General features: G+C 41.7%; 1 protein-coding gene across 12 annotated transcripts in view; it reads right to left on the bottom strand.

Moving 5' to 3' along the window:
• The window catches only part of DLG2 (discs large MAGUK scaffold protein 2), a 1,462,668-nt gene that overhangs the window by 596,925 nt on the left and 848,873 nt on the right, over positions 1–16,870 (bottom strand). For 2 of the 12 annotated variants that reach the window (XM_034759057.1, XM_034759060.1), the window contains exon 1: positions 2,257–2,739. The exons of 8 other annotated variants lie outside the window; for them this stretch is intronic. In XM_034759057.1, coding sequence (XP_034614948.1) covers positions 2,257–2,574 — 318 coding nt within the window. In that variant the 5' untranslated portion in view covers positions 2,575–2,739. Of the gene's footprint in view, positions 1–2,256; positions 2,740–16,870 lie in introns of those variants that run through there. 2 more of the 12 variants (XM_034759056.1, XM_034759059.1) reach the window with 1 other exon arrangement.

Below are 16,870 nucleotides of genomic sequence, written 5' to 3'. Positions count from 1 at the left end.
CCGGGCTTGGACTGGAGCCTGGGTTCTAGGACCATGCAAAGTGGGAGGATCCAAGTCCTCGGGCTCCATCCCAAGCCTGGAATTCTACATAGCAATGAAACAGCCCTGCTACCCAAGCCCCAGCTGCGGGTGTCTAGGTGCTATATAGACATAACCCCAGTGTGTTTACATACTCTCCCTCCTCGTCTCACTCTCTCCACAATGCTCGCTTTACACAGAGGAAACAAAAGTAAAGAGATTATTATTTGAATGAGAAAGGGTGAGATGGTAAAAGGAAACTGATTGTCCAGAAGGGGTATGATACAAAGGAACACAAAGGATTAATAAAATCCTAGGAGGAAGTAACCATATCAATCTATTTCCATTGTATGTAGGCACAGAACATTACCTTTGCCTAGAATTTTTTGCTAACAAGCATTAAGATGACTACAGGTAAATACTAGTGAGGACACTTTGCTAAACACAACAAAGAGAAAAAAGTGCGTTCAGACAATAAGAACGTGTGCTAGATGAAGTTTAAAATACACAATTCAAAAATAAAAAGACCTATTTGTGCAAAGCTTGAAATGGGTTATTTTACTGTATCTTCATATAATGGTGTTGAAAATATGCAAGTATACTATTATTTTGTGCATGCATACAACTGTATAAAAGTAAAGTACATATACTGGAGTGATCTTTTAAGTGTGACCAGTATGGTACCTTTTAAAAAACACAGTAAGAACACACAGCATTATTGTCCCCTTTGCATATTCTATACCTTACTTAGCTTACAAAACTAGTTGCTAGTATGAGATAGTTTTTTCTTTCAACTTTTTTCCATTTTAGAAAAAACACATTAAGGAATACAATTTCTGCTTCACTGAAACAATGGGTTTTGTGTGTGGTTTTTTTAAAATTCTCAAAATGTTTCTGCAAAATAAGGGCACTAACTAGTGATATTGCTTTGTAATTGTTTTCATTTTGGCTTATTTTGTATGCAACATTCATATAAATTTGGTACATGATACACGAGAGAATTAATAATATATTTTTAGAATAGTGTGTATTATCGGTCAATTAAAAAAAATCCAAAAGCAAAAATCTTAGTCCTTCAATATAAAATTAGTTTAAAGCTAAAATAGAGCTTGTTTACATATATAAAAATCACTTGCAGCAAACAATGCATCACTTTTCTGGATCATGAGGAAGATAAAGTGTAGCCCCACGGTCAGAAGACCCAGTGCTTTATTGGTTTCCTGTTCTGTGAAAAACATATTAAAACCATTTCCATCAGAGAATTGATTTATTCTCCAAACAGAGCACGTCTTCGTTCGATGTGTTTTATGGACAGTTAGACTATATTGCAAGCTTTACCCAATAACTACTAGAGTATTTCAGTTTAATATTACACCCTAGTTTTCCATTTGAGTTAAATAAAAAAAATCCACTATTTTAGAAAATGAGAGTGTTTGGTGTTGGTGTAATACGAGAGCTTTTGAATGAGATTAAAATGTCTGATTCAGATGTGAAAATGCATGCATCAGTGGACAAAGCATTAACGCTTTTTAATATTAACAACCATATGAATGTCACTGAATTTCATTTTATAGTGCTTTGTTTTCTTGGGAGCAATTATAACTAAGAATAATTACACTCAAGTAACTACAAATTCTGGACACTAGTATATTTTAAACTTCAAATAAAACTACTTTATCATTTGAAAAATTAAATCAGTACAAAAATGAAAGCTAAAGTCAGTTACTTCATACATACTTAACAAATATCAAATAGATCTTGCAGGCGGGCGGGTCGGAGAAAAATTAGTCATACCTTCCATATTTATTTTTATGTATTAAATATTTTCCCTATTTAAAAAACATATGATTATTTAGCTTGAAAAAGCAAATTAAAACAAACTCTCCAAAGAAGCATGCACAATACAATCCTTGTGAAGCCATGGGGTGGCTAAAACAGATCATACTTCTAAACATAACTACAATGTAATAGGAAGTTTAGAGAAGTTGTATTTATAAAGACAAAGCAGTATGAAAAGGAAACTCTTCCCAGAGAACCCCAAGGATTACAAAGACCACACAGAAGCAGGATTCAAATGACAGACATTATAAACTGACACACTGCCCCGCATAAAATCTTCCAGAAGCCATCATTAAACAATAATCAAGACCCAGCGTGAAAAGTTGCCAACAATAGCAAATCCTTATTTTGTTGTTTGAAAGTCTTCTAACCCATTTAGACTTACAAGAATAGGCTCACCTGTACTGGGTTGCACCAGCCATGGGGACAGGTGCACTCTGACCACCACTCCCCTGTGGTCCCCTTTGTCTTAGCCAGAGTTTTATGGGGGCTCTTCCGCACACTGTCCCACAAAGTAATACACTTACTCCTGTTTTGGGTCAGACCCACAGGTCCTGAAGAGGGCACAGTCTGAGAACTATAATAGAGCCCCTCAGGGTTCTGTTGCCAACCACAGGCGCAGTGGGCATCCCTCATCAATGAAGGCAAACTTCTGCCAGCATCCATCCCATCAGACCCCCTGCAGCAGCTGTGTTGCTTAGTAAGATATGCATTCATGTTGTACTGATGTCTAGTGTTTCCCTTGGCCAGCTTTGATAAAAGCTTTTCTCTTCTTAGCAGATGTAAAGTCCTTTTTTTGTGGACCCTTCAGTATCTTTGACAGCTGCTATAAGCAGTGCATCGTGGGAGCACAGAGAGCAGAGCTGCACAGCATTATCTGCTGGCTGGTAGCTCTTTGTCAATAGATGACTCAACTCACAGAGCAACTTGACAGCATCCCTGCTTCAGGCAGAAGCAATCAATGCTCCACACAGCTGGGATACAAGGCTGTACACTGTGTTACAAACCCATTTCTGGATGACAAACCATAGTGGAAAAATACTCTTTCAATTTTCATTCTAATTTAGCACTTTCCTAGCCTATGCTGGCAACACACAGGCATGTACTGAAGCAGATCTACATGTAAGCTTTACCAGCAGGATGCTTTCCTCTGAAAACAGTAAAAATAAGAGTAAATAAGCAAAGTCTATTGAAAATTATACCTTTCCAAAGAATGAAGAAAAAAAAAACCCAACCAAACAGACATAAGACTAATTTTCTGCCTACCTAAAAAGATCATATCAACAAAATTCCAGCAGTAGAGGACATAGATAATGAGTTCAGGAAGAATATTGTCTACACTAAATGTTGAACTGTAAGGCACATTCTATACTGTATATAAACATAAGAAAACTACACTTGAGATTAAAATACAAAATTAAAGGTCTTGACATGAAGCTTTTAGGAAAGATTTATCAAATGGGCATGCATATGCTTAGCAGCACATGTATCTTGGAAAGGTCTCTGTAATCATAATTAAATGTTGGGGATGAAGGAGGAGTAGAGGAGGAGGGGAAATTATTTCCTTCATTGCTTGTGAATGCCTTTTGGGTCAATAAGGCATTATTTTAAATTAATTCTTGAATTTTGCTTACTGAAATGATTTCATCACCTCACATTATGTTGTACCCTGCTCTGTAAGTATTTTGAACCTAATCATCTTCTCACATATGGCAGTGTAAATCAGGAAAAACTCCACTGAAGTCAGAGGAATTAAACATCAGGAGATCTGGGGTAAAAATTTCAAAAGAATTCTACATTAGTCTCTCACTATAAGAAATTAAATGTATCCAGTTCATAAATGACGTGCGTGTTTTAGCATTTCAAAGGCTACCATAAATTCAAATATAAGACCATGATGACTCTATCTTAAAGTATTTTAACTAAGAAAAGAATCACAGTACCAAATCATTAAAAAAAAATAATTTGATGCAATAATTTTCACTCTTGCCCAATTATTAACCTCAGTCTCAGCCCGCACCCTCAGTCGGAGCCCTTACCCCTCCCCCCCGTGCTCCAACTCCCTGCTTCAGCCCTGATCCCCCTCCCACACTCAGAACTCCTCATTTTTGGCCCCAACCCGGAGCCAGCACCCCCAGCCGGAGCCCTCACACCCTCCTGCACCCCAATCCCCTGAGCCAGCTCGGTGAAAATGAGCGAGCGAGTGAGGGTGGGGAGAGCAAGCGACGGAGGAAGGGGGGATGAAGTGAGCGGGGGGGGCGGTGCCTCAGAGAAGGGGCATGACATGAGCCGCGCCTCAGAGAAAGGCCATGGCAAAAGTGTTCAGTTTTGTACGAGTAGAAAGTTGGCAACCCTAATAACTAACCCCTGAACCAATGAAAACCATCTCCAGCAATAAAATCTAGATCATTCTTGAATCAGCCCAGAACCCCCTCCCACACCCTGAACCCCTCATCCCCAGTCCCAGCCCAGAGTCCTCACTCCCCCTGCACCCCAACCCCTTGCCTCAACCCGCAGCCCCCTCCCACACTCCGAATCCCTTGGCCCCCACCTCCCAAGCTAGAGCCCCCTCCTGCACCCTAAACCCATCTTCCCCACCCCCACCCCAGAGCCCACACCCCCAGTCGGAGCCCTCACCCCCTCCCACACCCCAACTCCCTGCCCCAGCCTGGAGCCCCCTCCCACATCCTGAACCCCGCATTTCTGGCCCCACCCTGGAGTCCACACCCCCATTTAGATCCCTCCCACACCCCAACTCCAACCCAAACCCACTACTCTAACCCAGTAAAAGTGAGTGAGTGTGGGGGAGAGCGAGTCACCGAGGGAGGGGGAACGTAGTGAGTGGGGAGGCAGGGCTGGAGTGTTCAGTTTTGTGCGATTAGAAAGTTGGCAACCCTATCCTAGAGGGGCTGCTTCTATAATAGGGCACTACAGTCAGGGCCATCCCTAGCGGGGTGCAGGCCTGGGACAAATCAGCCCCCGCCAGCTTGGGTGCCCCGCTCTGCATCGGCAGCGGGGCCCCAGAGCAGCAGTCGAGACCCCGGGGGCACGGGACCCCCCAAAGCGCGGGGTCTGGAGTGGTCACCCCGTTTCGCCCTATCCAAGGGACAGCTCTGACTACAGTGTTAATTTCAGATATACCAGTTCAGTGGGAAACTTTTAGGAAAAGAAAAAAAAAAACCAACCTACTACCAAGGCCAAATTCTGATCCTATTTACACCACTGTAAATTTGGAATCACTCTTGATTTACAGTGGTGTGGACAAGATCAAAATGTGGCTCATAGTTTGTCTGCCAGCTGGTGGCATGGTATAATGCAACAATACACCCAATCTGCTGCAGAGAGTACATTTGTGCAACTTCAGTTTTTTAGTCTGTGCATTCCAAATAATCTGCATCTACACATTTTACAGCTTGTTACCAAAAAATGTTTAGAATCATTTGGACTAGCATTAAGGGAGTCAACAAACATATTTATTTTTAAAAACGGTAGAAAAGGTCTCAGAAATGATGTTAAAATAACTAATTTACAAACATGGCTACTAAAAAACAAACAAAAAAAACCATAATCCCTGCATTTTAAAGCATTGTGCAGGGATTTTAGCCACACAACTGCCTAAATCACACAGATAATCCTGAAGAAGATTTAAAAATGCAGAATTAACTGCAAAAGCCTTTGAAATAGTTACTAATAAAACTGTAATACAATATATTATTTGAGATTATTTCCTATATTAGAGCATACAAGAGAAGCTATTTTCAAATTGATACCACTAAACTCCTTGTTTGATACTAATTGCAGGCCTCTATGCCATTGCTATACTTCTGAAAAATGCTTATACAAATGAGATATACATGTATGAACTATTTAACCAATGGAAAAAAAGCATTTACAGATACACTAATTAAACATAATTCCATTTCATCAGCTGTAATTGAACCATTGTATTAATGATGGGATTATATGCATTTTTGGCTTAATTTGGATTAGTGCACTGTTCAAGTACACATGTCCAACTATTATGCTGATTTAATAAAAACAACTGGTCTACAGAACAAAACTGGATATCATGCATTATACGTTCTGAACTGTGTTTGACCCAATACTGATTGCATGGAAAATATCATTGATTTGGTTTTAAAGACGTTAAGGCGGTGTAATAAATGGACTGAAAACGTTTAGTTGCTACTAAACTAATACTTCTAATTGGGCTATACAAACTCTGCACATACACCAAAAATAAACGCTGAGAAGAATTTGCTTTGGGCAAACATATACATGTGGAAAACAAAAAATTATTAATAGAGTTTTGAAAGGGAAGCTTGAAGCATGGGTGAAGATGATTTAGATGTAGGAACAGATTTCCCCCTCCAACCAAGAATGCAACATTATGTAACCATAAAAAATACACAATGAAAGAACAGTAATAAATGCAAGATAGACCATAGCTTGAAATAATATTTACAAGTTATTTAGGTCCTCCAGGTTCTAAAAATATTTTGATAGAAAAATAACAAGAAGAGACGTAATCAACGTGACATCATGCCTATTCAAGACAGTCAAACTTACTTTTTCTTTTTTCTAAAGGAAGCACAGTCTAAGTAGAGAGGGGGACCAGAAGAACAGTTTCTGATTAAAGCACTAGACTGACTCAAGTGACCTGGGCTCAATTCTTGGGTCTGCCGTAGATTTCCTATGTGACCTTAGGCAAGTCTCTTCATCTTTGTGACTCAGTTCCCCCCCTTTCCCCCATTTATAAAATGGAGACAATGCTTCCTTGAAGCAAGATCTCTCATAGGACAAGTGATGCAGACTTGCTGCTTTGGAGCAAAAGGACTGGGGTTCTACTCCAGCCCCACCTGTGAGAGACACACAGGACTACAGCCACTTTTGCTTTCAAAGTACACAGCCTGGCAGAAAACTAGTTCACAGCAAACAGCTGGAAAATTTTGTTCAAAGTTCGCAGAACAAATCTTTACTCTTACGGAAAGTTCTGTGGTGCCCTCTGTGTTGTCCCAGAGCTGATGGACAGGATTTTTGAAGGTCTCAAAGAACTATTTCAGATGTAGCCCTTTGCATGCCATGCATCCCTGCATGCCCAAGGTCACTGCTTCCTAAGGGCAGCTGCCAGTGACACAGCACACACACGCCCATTCACAAGCTGTATGTTGCATGCCCTAAGGTTAAGCATAATGAATGAGAATTTAGAAGACATGATGAAAGAACAAAAAAAGAAATGGAGGAGTTATTACATCTATGGAACAAAGAAAGCTCTCAACTAGGATGATTATGTTACAGTCAATTATATCAAATCAAGCCAGCCTATGGTGCAGAACAGAGCATTAGGTTTACCAATTTCATGTCAACAAATATCAGAGAATCATAGAAGTTAGTAGTGAAAATACTTCTTAGATCATCTATCAATGCAGGAATGTCCCCTATAGTACTTGTAGGCTTCAGGCCAGCAAAGGCTATGGGTATTACGCAGTTCATAAATTCAGTTCTCAGGGGAGAGAGACTGCTTTGTTTTATTGCTTTAGTTTGTTCAAGATTAGACAACTAGAATAACACAAATTAGAGATCCTAAAGGCCTATTAGGCCATGCCCCTGCCAATGCCAACTGTTCCATTCAATCTCTCCCCTAGCTTTGTCTATTTTATGGTTTTGCACTGCTGCTCATCGCTGTGACATCTGAACACTTCCAATGTTAATTAAATTGGCAATATCTAAATCCCTACCAGACTTCATGGACTCTGTTCCCTTTTGTAGGTGTACAAAGCTCTGCCTGGGGAGGGTAGACTTACTTGCGCTGAAGGTGGGAAGGATGTTGGTGATTATTGAAAAGGTCATTATGATTTTGGTGGGAAAGTTTTATCAAAGTCAACTCTTGCAGCCTTTCCTAATTGATGGCTCTGGATTCATCTGATTTTCTCTGGAAGTCTGTTCCACAGTCAGATCCCTTTCAACACAGAATAGCTGCTCTCTTGACTAACACTTTTCATTCGGGGCTTTGTGATCATCATCCCAGTGTTAAGGGAGACAAATTGGCAGGCCAGCAAAATGCCTAGGCCACTGCCAGTAACCGGAATACCGATTATCATGTTCATTCCCAAAAGCAGCTATATGGCCTTTGTATCAGCCTTAGCATAACTATGCAAGGCGGGGGGAGGGATGTGTGACCATGAGGACTGAACATGACCCTGCACCATCCTGTTAGGCTTTTCTTTTAAACTGCTGAAGTATGCATTTTAAAAAAAAGAAAGTCTAGCTATATTTGACTGCTGGTATGTAGAAACAGCTGCACAACTAATGGCATGAAATTGCTTGCTTAACAGTTTGGGTGGTTTGTTTGTTTCTTTGTTTTAGATTGACATGTTACTGTAACACATGTTACTGTAACACAAGCATAAAATTTTTAAAAAGGTTGAGTTGAGTGGGTTCATTCAGTGAACTCATCTTAAGAGCCCCAGTGGCAGATGGAAGGCTGGCCATCAGAAATCTGTCCACTCAAAGACCACTCCAGACTTAGAGGATAACAGGGCTACAAGGAATAGCCATCATGGATTTGTCAAGAACAAATCATGCCCAACCAACTTAATTTCCTCCTTTGACAAGATTACTGGCCCACTGGATAAGGGGGAAGGAGTAGAAGTGATATATCTTGATTTTAGTAAGGCTTTTGACACAGTCCGACATAACATTATCGTAAGCAAATTAGGGAAATGTGGTCTAGATGATATTACAAAGTGGGGGGAAAACTGGTTGAGGAATCAGACTCAAAGAATAGCTATCCAATGATTCTCTGTCACACTGGGAGAATGTAGCTAGCGGGGTCCCAGAGGGGCCTTTCCTGCATCTAGTACTGTTCAGTATTTTCATTAATGACTTGGATAATCGAGTTGAGACTATGTCTATAAAATTTGCAGCTGACACCAAGCTGCAAGGCATTGCAAGCCCTTTGGAGGACAGGATTGGAATTCAAAATGACCTTGATAAATAGGAGAAATGGTCTGAAATCAACAAGATGAAATTCAGTAAAGACAAGTATAAGTACTACAACTGGAAGGAAAAAAAAATCAAATGCACAAATACAATATGGGGAATAACTGGCTAAGTGTCAGTACTGCTGAAAAGAATCTGTGGCTTATAGTGGATCCCAAATTAAATATGAGCCAAAAATGTGATGCAGTGCTGGCTAGGTAGCAGTACCGCACAAAAGGGGCTGGGAATTGCAGTGGACCATAAATTGAACATGAGAAAATGTGATGCAGTTGTGAAAAAGGGTAATATTCTCGGGTGGATTAACATGAGTATTGTATGTCAAACACAAAATGTAGTTGTCCCACTCTAGTTGGCACTGGTGAGCTCTCAGCAGGAGTGCTGAGTCCAGTTTTGGGCACCAGACTTTAAGAAATATAGGGACAAACTGGAGAGCATCCAGAAGAGAGCCACAAAAATGATAAAAGGCTTAGAAAAACTTGACCTACGAGGAAAGGTTAAAAAAACTGGGCATGTTAGTCTTCGGAAGACAGAGAGAATCTGATAACAGTCTTCAAATATGTTAAGGGCTGTAGCTAAAAGGATGGTAATCAATTGTTCTCCATCTCCATGGAAGGTAAGATAAAGTCGGCTTAATCTGTAGCAAGAGAGATTTTGGTTAGAGATTAGGAAAAAATGTCTAACTACTTACAGTTAAGCATTGGAATAAGTTACCTAGGGAGGCTTGGAATACCTGTCACTGGAAAGTTTTAAGAAGAGGTTAACTAAAATACCTGTCAGGGATGGTCTAGGAATACTTGGTCCTGCCCCAGTGGAGGGGGCTGGGCTATATGATTTTTTGAGGTCCCCTCCAGCCCTACATTTCTATGATGATTTTATCCTTTTATCTTTAACTTCAGAAAGGGGAACTGCACAAAAATGAGGAAGCTTGTTAAATGGAAATTAAAAGGTACAGTCACAAAAGTGAAATGCCTACAAGTTGCATGGAAACATTTTAAAAACCACCATGATAGAGGCTCAAATTAAATCCACACCCCAAATTAAAAAACATATTAAGAGTACCAAAAAAGTGCTACCATGGCTAAACAGCAAAGTAAAAGAAACGGTTAGGGGGAAAAGGCGTCCTTTAAAAATTGGAGGTTAAACCTGAGGAAAATAGAAAGGAGCATAAACTCTGGCAAGTCAAGTATAATTAGTCAGGCCAAGAAAAAATTTGAAGAGCAACTAGCAAAAGTCTCAAAACCTAAACAGAAAAAAAAATGTTTTAAGTACATCAGAAGCAGGAAGCCTGCCAAACAATCAGTGAGGCCACTGGATAATCAAGGTACTAAAGAAGCACTCATAGAAAAAAAGGTCACTGTGGAGAATCTAAATCAATACTTTGTATCAGTCTTAACCGCAGAGGATGTGAGGAAGACGCCCATACTTGAGCCATCCTTTTTAAGTGACAAATCTGAGGAACTGTCCCAGACTGAGGCCTTGTCTACACTACCAGGGTAAGTCAACCTCAGTTAGGCTAATAATGTGAATAACTTAGCTGGAGTCGACGTAACTTATGTTGACTTACTGCCATGTCTACACCACACAGTGTCGACGGGAGACACTCTCCCATCAACTTATCTTACTCTTCTTGTTCTGGTGGAGTACTGGTAGTTCTGTCTACATGCAGACAACTACATTTCTCTGTGTGGTTGGCAGGTTTGTCTCTCTGAAAAAGGCACTGATTGTTTCCATTAGGAGTAGGTATAGGTGGTCATCCTTGGATTTCACAAGCCAGGAGCAGCATGGATCTCTTTCACAGGTGTGGGCACTAATGTTTCTCAGGTTGCTGTATTTTCTATAACGCCTTCTGGTACTGAGTAATGGTGATACAATAGGCAGATTTAGTGCACATTACTCCATAATAGATGCATTAGTTAGAGCATATGAACGTAAGAGCTGCCATACTGGGTCAGATCATGGTCCATTTTGCCCAGCATCCTGTCTCTGACAGTGACCTGTAGCAGAGCTTCAGGGGGAGTGTACAGAAACAGGGCAATGATGCAGTGATCCAGCTCTGTCTTCCCCTCCCAGCTTGTGGTAGTTGGCAATAAGAAGCCTGCATTAGCCCACAAATGCAGTACTATATGCTAGTAGCCAGCTGCAGTCTTTCCCCCTCCCTGCACTTAAAATAGCAACTAAGTGTGGCAACTGTTGACTTTAAAATGATGAGTGTGATGGGGCTTATCACCCATGGTTCTGGCCAGAGGGGGCATAGTTAGGCCTTATAAGTAGGCTGAGGGAGCTACGTTGAGGGCGAGACTGCCAAGGAGACAAGTCTCTCTGGTGGAGGGTTTTACAGACAGGAAACAATGGAAGAAGAGCATTAAAGGAGCAGATTGGGTTCCTGCCAGGGAAGCTCTGGGCAGGGCCGGCTCCAGGCTCCAGCTTGTCAAGCAGGTGCTTGGGGCGGCCGTTCGGGAGAGGGGTAGCACGTCCAGCTATTCGGCGGCAATTTGGCGGACGGTCCCTCACTCCACCTCAGAGTGAAGGACCTCCCGCCGAATTGCCGCCGCAGATCGCGATTGCGGCTTTTTTTTTTTTTTTTTTTTTGGCTGCTTGGTACGGCCCAAACCCTGGAGCCGGCCCTGGCTCTGGGGTAGGCAAACAAGAGCACTACAGTTGAGCCTGAGGGGGTGAAAGGGCTATTAGCTTGAAGATTTGTTTGAAATTTCATTTGGATTTGTTTGTGTTACCCCAGAAGCGGTTTAGATGGTTATGTGACTTGCCTGGAGGGAAGAGGGAGAGTTGACAGAAGACAAAGGCTGGAAAAGGCCATTGCAGGGCCAAGGGAGACACTGATGGGGGTGTCAGAGACAAGGATCCCATGCAACTCTGGGACCAGAGACGAGGGGGCACCCCTGAAGTGACAACGCACTGTAACAATGAGCTTTCCAGGAAATGGTGCCTGCTGTCTTTATTTGTACTGTACATAATCAACATTTTCTTTTTCAAAGTACGGAAATTCAAGACTCTTCCTGTTTCTCTTTTCCTATGCTCCAAGAAACTGACACTAGACTTTTAAAAGGCCTTCATAATCAATTCATCTCCAATATGTGTCTTATAACTTCTCTCTTCTATTACAGACACAGTAAGAGACTTTTCTTCCCAGCACTGTCAGATTCAAACAGATCTCAATCACCTGGAACCTCTACGAGTTGGAAGATTAGAAGCTACCAATGGTTTCTTTATGACTTAAGATTTGAATTATGCTACTAATAATAATGCATTAACTGTGCAAGGACTCCAGTAATATGAAAGTTCAAGATAAAATAATTGTAAAGTACTTGTAACATCTTATAAATAGTAGAGCCTCACAGCAAAAGCTAAAGTGTGTGTTTAGGATCTGCTTAGCCTACTAATATTGTATAATTATTATATATATTATAATTACACACACATACACACCCCACCAGCATCAGGAGCAGTGAACATCCTGGTGTCAGAGACATTCCGATGTCAATTTTTAATTTTAATACATATTATTTAATATAATGTGTAGTAAAATAAAATCTATTCCAACAACATAATCCATCATAAGAGACAATGAATCTCTTCAGGCAACAGAACTTTCAGCTGAGATAGGACCAAACTGAAACCATTGATATGAAACCTTTCTACATTCCTGAACTTTGTGAGATTGAAGTAAAATGAGATGCTGAGCACTTTGGTTTGAGTTTTGCAAAGGAGACAGAGGAAGTTTGCAAAATCAAACTCATGATGACTTTGGTGCACATTTGTGCTCACTAATCAAGATTCAAGGACACCTGTCGTGATATGCACTGTAAAGACATAACAAAACGAGGACCCCCGCCCCAAACAGCTTAACTACCAGGTACTATCTTGCTATGGCACTGTATAAACAGTACAACTGTTCCCAAAATTCTGAATGCCTTCAACCTGGAACCTGGAATCTATTAAGGATCCCAATTATAAGGCCCGATTCTGTAGTTTTCTCTTCAGTAGGAATTTTGCCCAAGTAAGAACTGCAAAGATCAGACATAAGGTTCTCTTTCCCTTTGTCACTATATTGTTCAGTGTAACTTATATCCTAGGGGCTCACATGCAGAGATGCTCATTGTCAACAGTCACCTAAGATTCATATCTGTACTTAGAACAATGCTTAATTATCTCATTGTTCAGTTAGAAAAACAAAATGTTATTTACTATGACCGATGCTTTGGTCTTGAAAGATTCAGTCAGGATGGGTCTCTCTTTTGAGAATAATCTAACCCATAATTATATAAAATACATTCCCATTGACATTTGTGGTGCAAATTAATTTTCTATTTTACTGATGTTATGGGATTAGTTCGATCACACTGTGCTAAGATAGATGTGCTGCAACATAAAGAAATAGGGCAGCATACTACAGTCAGGCTTTTTGAAAGAACACATTTTGTTCCAATGTTCACAACCCAGATAGCAGATACAGGATACAAATTAGCCTAGCCAAGCAATCTGTTTTAGGTGTAGTGCCCATTAGAACACTGCTTCCAGCAGACATACTTGAAATAAAGCTCAGATGGCAACTACCTGGCCCAAATTAATTAACATGTGGTAAAATATTGTTTCTTCTCTAGGGAAGCTATTTGTTTTATGCACATACCACCACAGCATTTTTTTAACATAATTTGGCACAGTTCTGGTGCTGTCTTATTCCTCGCTGGTTGTGAGCTGGAGATGTGACCATGGAGCATATTCATTCTCAGTCAACTCCTTCTTGGTCCTTATGAAAAAAGGACTTCTAAAAGATCTCTTGGATAATTTTCAGAGGGAAAGAAAGAGGAATATTGGTTTAGACAGTATCCCTTGGGAGCTGAAATTGCTGAATGACACAATAACCCAAGAAGTGATGTCTTACTAAGAGAATCCTGACCCAGCAGATTCCCTCTTGCATGTTTGAAATAGGATCTGAATTGATTGGTTCTTTGCTAAAGTGCTACTGTAGTTCCAAATGAGGCAGGAGGCTGAAAGGATTGTCCAGATATAAATGTCTTGGCATAATACTGTATTTGTAAGGGAACCATCTGTAAATCACATAAGGGTTGATTATATTTTACATGCCAGGAGGGAAAGTAGCTGAAGCAAGGAAGGCAGGATGCATACTTGATGACTTATATACAATAGGACTCTGCCCATTAGCTTAATCCATTGGGGGTGGGAGGGGAAAAGGTTATATGATTAAAGTTATTTTGTCTCTTGGCTTAAAGTAGCTCTGGAATACTGAAAAAAGAGTGTGTAAATTGATGTCAGCAAAGTTTAAACAGGAAAGAATACAGGTTTTTTTTGAAAGTTAGGCTAATTAACAATGTTACAAAGAGATACGGACATTCTCCATCACTCTGATTTCCCCCCCTCTCCAAAAGATATGCTCTAGTTCAGTGGTTCTCAACTCACGGCCTGTAGGCCACATGCGGCCTACTTGGCACACGGCTGCAGCCCAGCTAAAGGCCGGACCGCGTGCCAGGTTCCCAGCTACCTGGCGTGGTCAGGGCAGCCAGCCCACCCTGCATGGCAGGAGTCCGGGGCAGCCACATAGTGGGGTCCATGGCAGACGGCCAACCCCGTGCAGCAAGGGTCAGGGCTGCCGCCGCCCTGACACCCAGTTTCTGTGGCCCAGGTAACACATTGTGGACCGCATATGCGGCCCACAATGTGTAATCAGTTGAGAACCACTGCTCTAGTTCAACCACAAGTTATTGAGCTCAGTGCAGGAATCACTGAGTGAAATTCTGTTACTTGTGTAACACGTGAAATCAGAGGATCATAATGGTCTCTTCTGGCCTGGGTGGGGATAAAGGGAGACTGCAATGATGGCTATCTGGAGATCCCATGCTATATCAGGGGGAGGGGCAAAAGGAAAACAAAGTTTCCCAATGGTAAAATCACTTGCAAGATAGCTTTTTTATTTTTACAATAAAGGTGGAGGAGACTTAATAATGGGGGAGGCCATCCAGCCCCTGCCAGTTCAGGGTAGTTTCCTGCAGTATATTAATCAGACTTTTGCCAATTTTAGTTACAACTATCCCAAATGATCTGGTTTTTAGCATTTCTCTTGAAAGGCTATTGCACTGTCAAATAAATGTTACCGTAGGGATGCCAACTTTCCAATTTTTCAAAACTGGACACTACAGGCCCCCCTGTCGCTTGTTCCCCCCTTCACTCGCTCCCCCCGTCCCTGGGACTCACCTTCTGAGCCGGGCTGATAGGAGCTGAGGTGGAGCTTGCCTGCCTGCCTATCAGGCCATGATGGGACAGAGGGACGCAGTCCCCAGAGCAAGGGGCAGGGGCTATGGGGCACAGCGGGGCAGAGGGGGTCAGTCCCCAGAGCGAGGGGCAGGGGCTATGGGGCACAGCGGGGCGGAGGGGGTCAGTCCCCAGAGCGAGAGGTTGGAGAGATCTAGCACCCCAGGAGTCTGAGATGGTTTATAGATTCATAGATTATAGGACTGGAAGGGACCTCGAGAGGTCATCGAGTCCAGTCCCCTGCCCGCATGGCAGGACCAAATACTGTCTAGACCATCCCTGATAGACATTTATCTAACCTACTCTTAAATATCTCCAGAGACGGAGATTCCACAATCTCCCTAGGCAATTTGTTCCAGTGTTTAACCACCCTGACAGTTAGGAACTTTTTCCTAATGTCCAACCTAGACCTCCCTTGCTGCAGTTTAAACCCATTGTTTCTGGTTCTATCCTTAGAGGCTAAGGTGAACAAGTTCTCTCCCTCCTCCTTATGACACCCGTTTAGATACCTGAAAACTGCTATCATGTCCCCTCTCAGTCTTCTCTTTTCCAAACTAAACAAACCCAGTTCTTTCAGCCTTCCTTCATAGGTCATGTTCTCAAGACCTTTAATCATTCTTGTTGCTCTTCTTTGGACCCTTTCCAATTTCTCCACATCTTTTTTAAAATGCGGCGCCCAGAACTGGATACAATACTCCAGCTGAGGCCTAACCAGAGCAGAGTAGAGCGGAAGAATGACTTCTCGTGTCTTGCTCACAACACACCTGTTAATGCATCCCAGAATCATGTTTGCTTTTTTTGCAACAGCATCACACTGTTGACTCATATTTAGCTTGTGGTCCACTATAACCCCTAGATCCCTTTCTGCCGTACTCCTTCCTAGACAGTCTTTTCCCATTCTGTATGTGTGAAATTGATTTTTCCTTCCTAAGTGGAGCACTTTGCATTTGTCTTTGTTAAACTTCATCCTGTTTAACTCAGACCATTTCTCCAATTTGTCCAGATCATTTTGAATTATGACCCTGTCCTCCAAAGTAGTTGCAATCCCTCCCAGTTTGGTATCATCCGCAAACTTAATAAGCGTACTTTCTATGCCAATATCTAAGTCGTTGATGAAGATATTGAACAGAGCCGGTCCCAAAACAGACCCCTGCAGTACCCCACTCGTTACGCCTTTCCAGCAGGATTGGGAACCATTAATAACAACTCTCTGAGTACGGTTATCCAGCCAGTTATGCACCCACCTTATAGTAGCCCCATCTAATTTGTATTTGCCTAGTTTATCGATAAGAATATCATGCGAGACCGTATCAAATGCCTTACTAAAGTCTAGGTATACCACATCCACCGCTTCACCCTTATCCACAAGGCTCGTTATCCTATCAAAGAAAGCTATCAGATTGGTTTGACATGATTTGTTCTTCACAAATCCATGCTGGCTGTTCCCTATCACCTTACCACCTTCCAAGTGTTTGCAGATGATTTCCTTAATTACTTGCTCCATTATCTTCCCTGGCACAGAAGTTAAACTAACTGGTCTGTAGTTACCTGGGTTGTTTTTATTTCCCTTTTTATAGATGGGCACTATATTTGCCCTTTTCCAGTCTTCTGGAATCTCTCCCGTCTCCCATGACTTTCCAAAGATAATAGCTAGAGGCTCAGATACCTCCTCTATTAGCTCCTTGAGTATTCTAGGATGCATTTCATCAGGCCCGGGTGACTTGCA

This window comes from Trachemys scripta, chromosome 1 (genome assembly GCF_013100865.1).
Source record: "Trachemys scripta elegans isolate TJP31775 chromosome 1, CAS_Tse_1.0, whole genome shotgun sequence".
NCBI classification, from domain to species: Eukaryota; Metazoa; Chordata; order Testudines; family Emydidae; genus Trachemys; species Trachemys scripta.
Note: the sequence above shows the minus strand (reverse complement) of the source record. Positions and strands in the feature narration are given on the sequence as shown.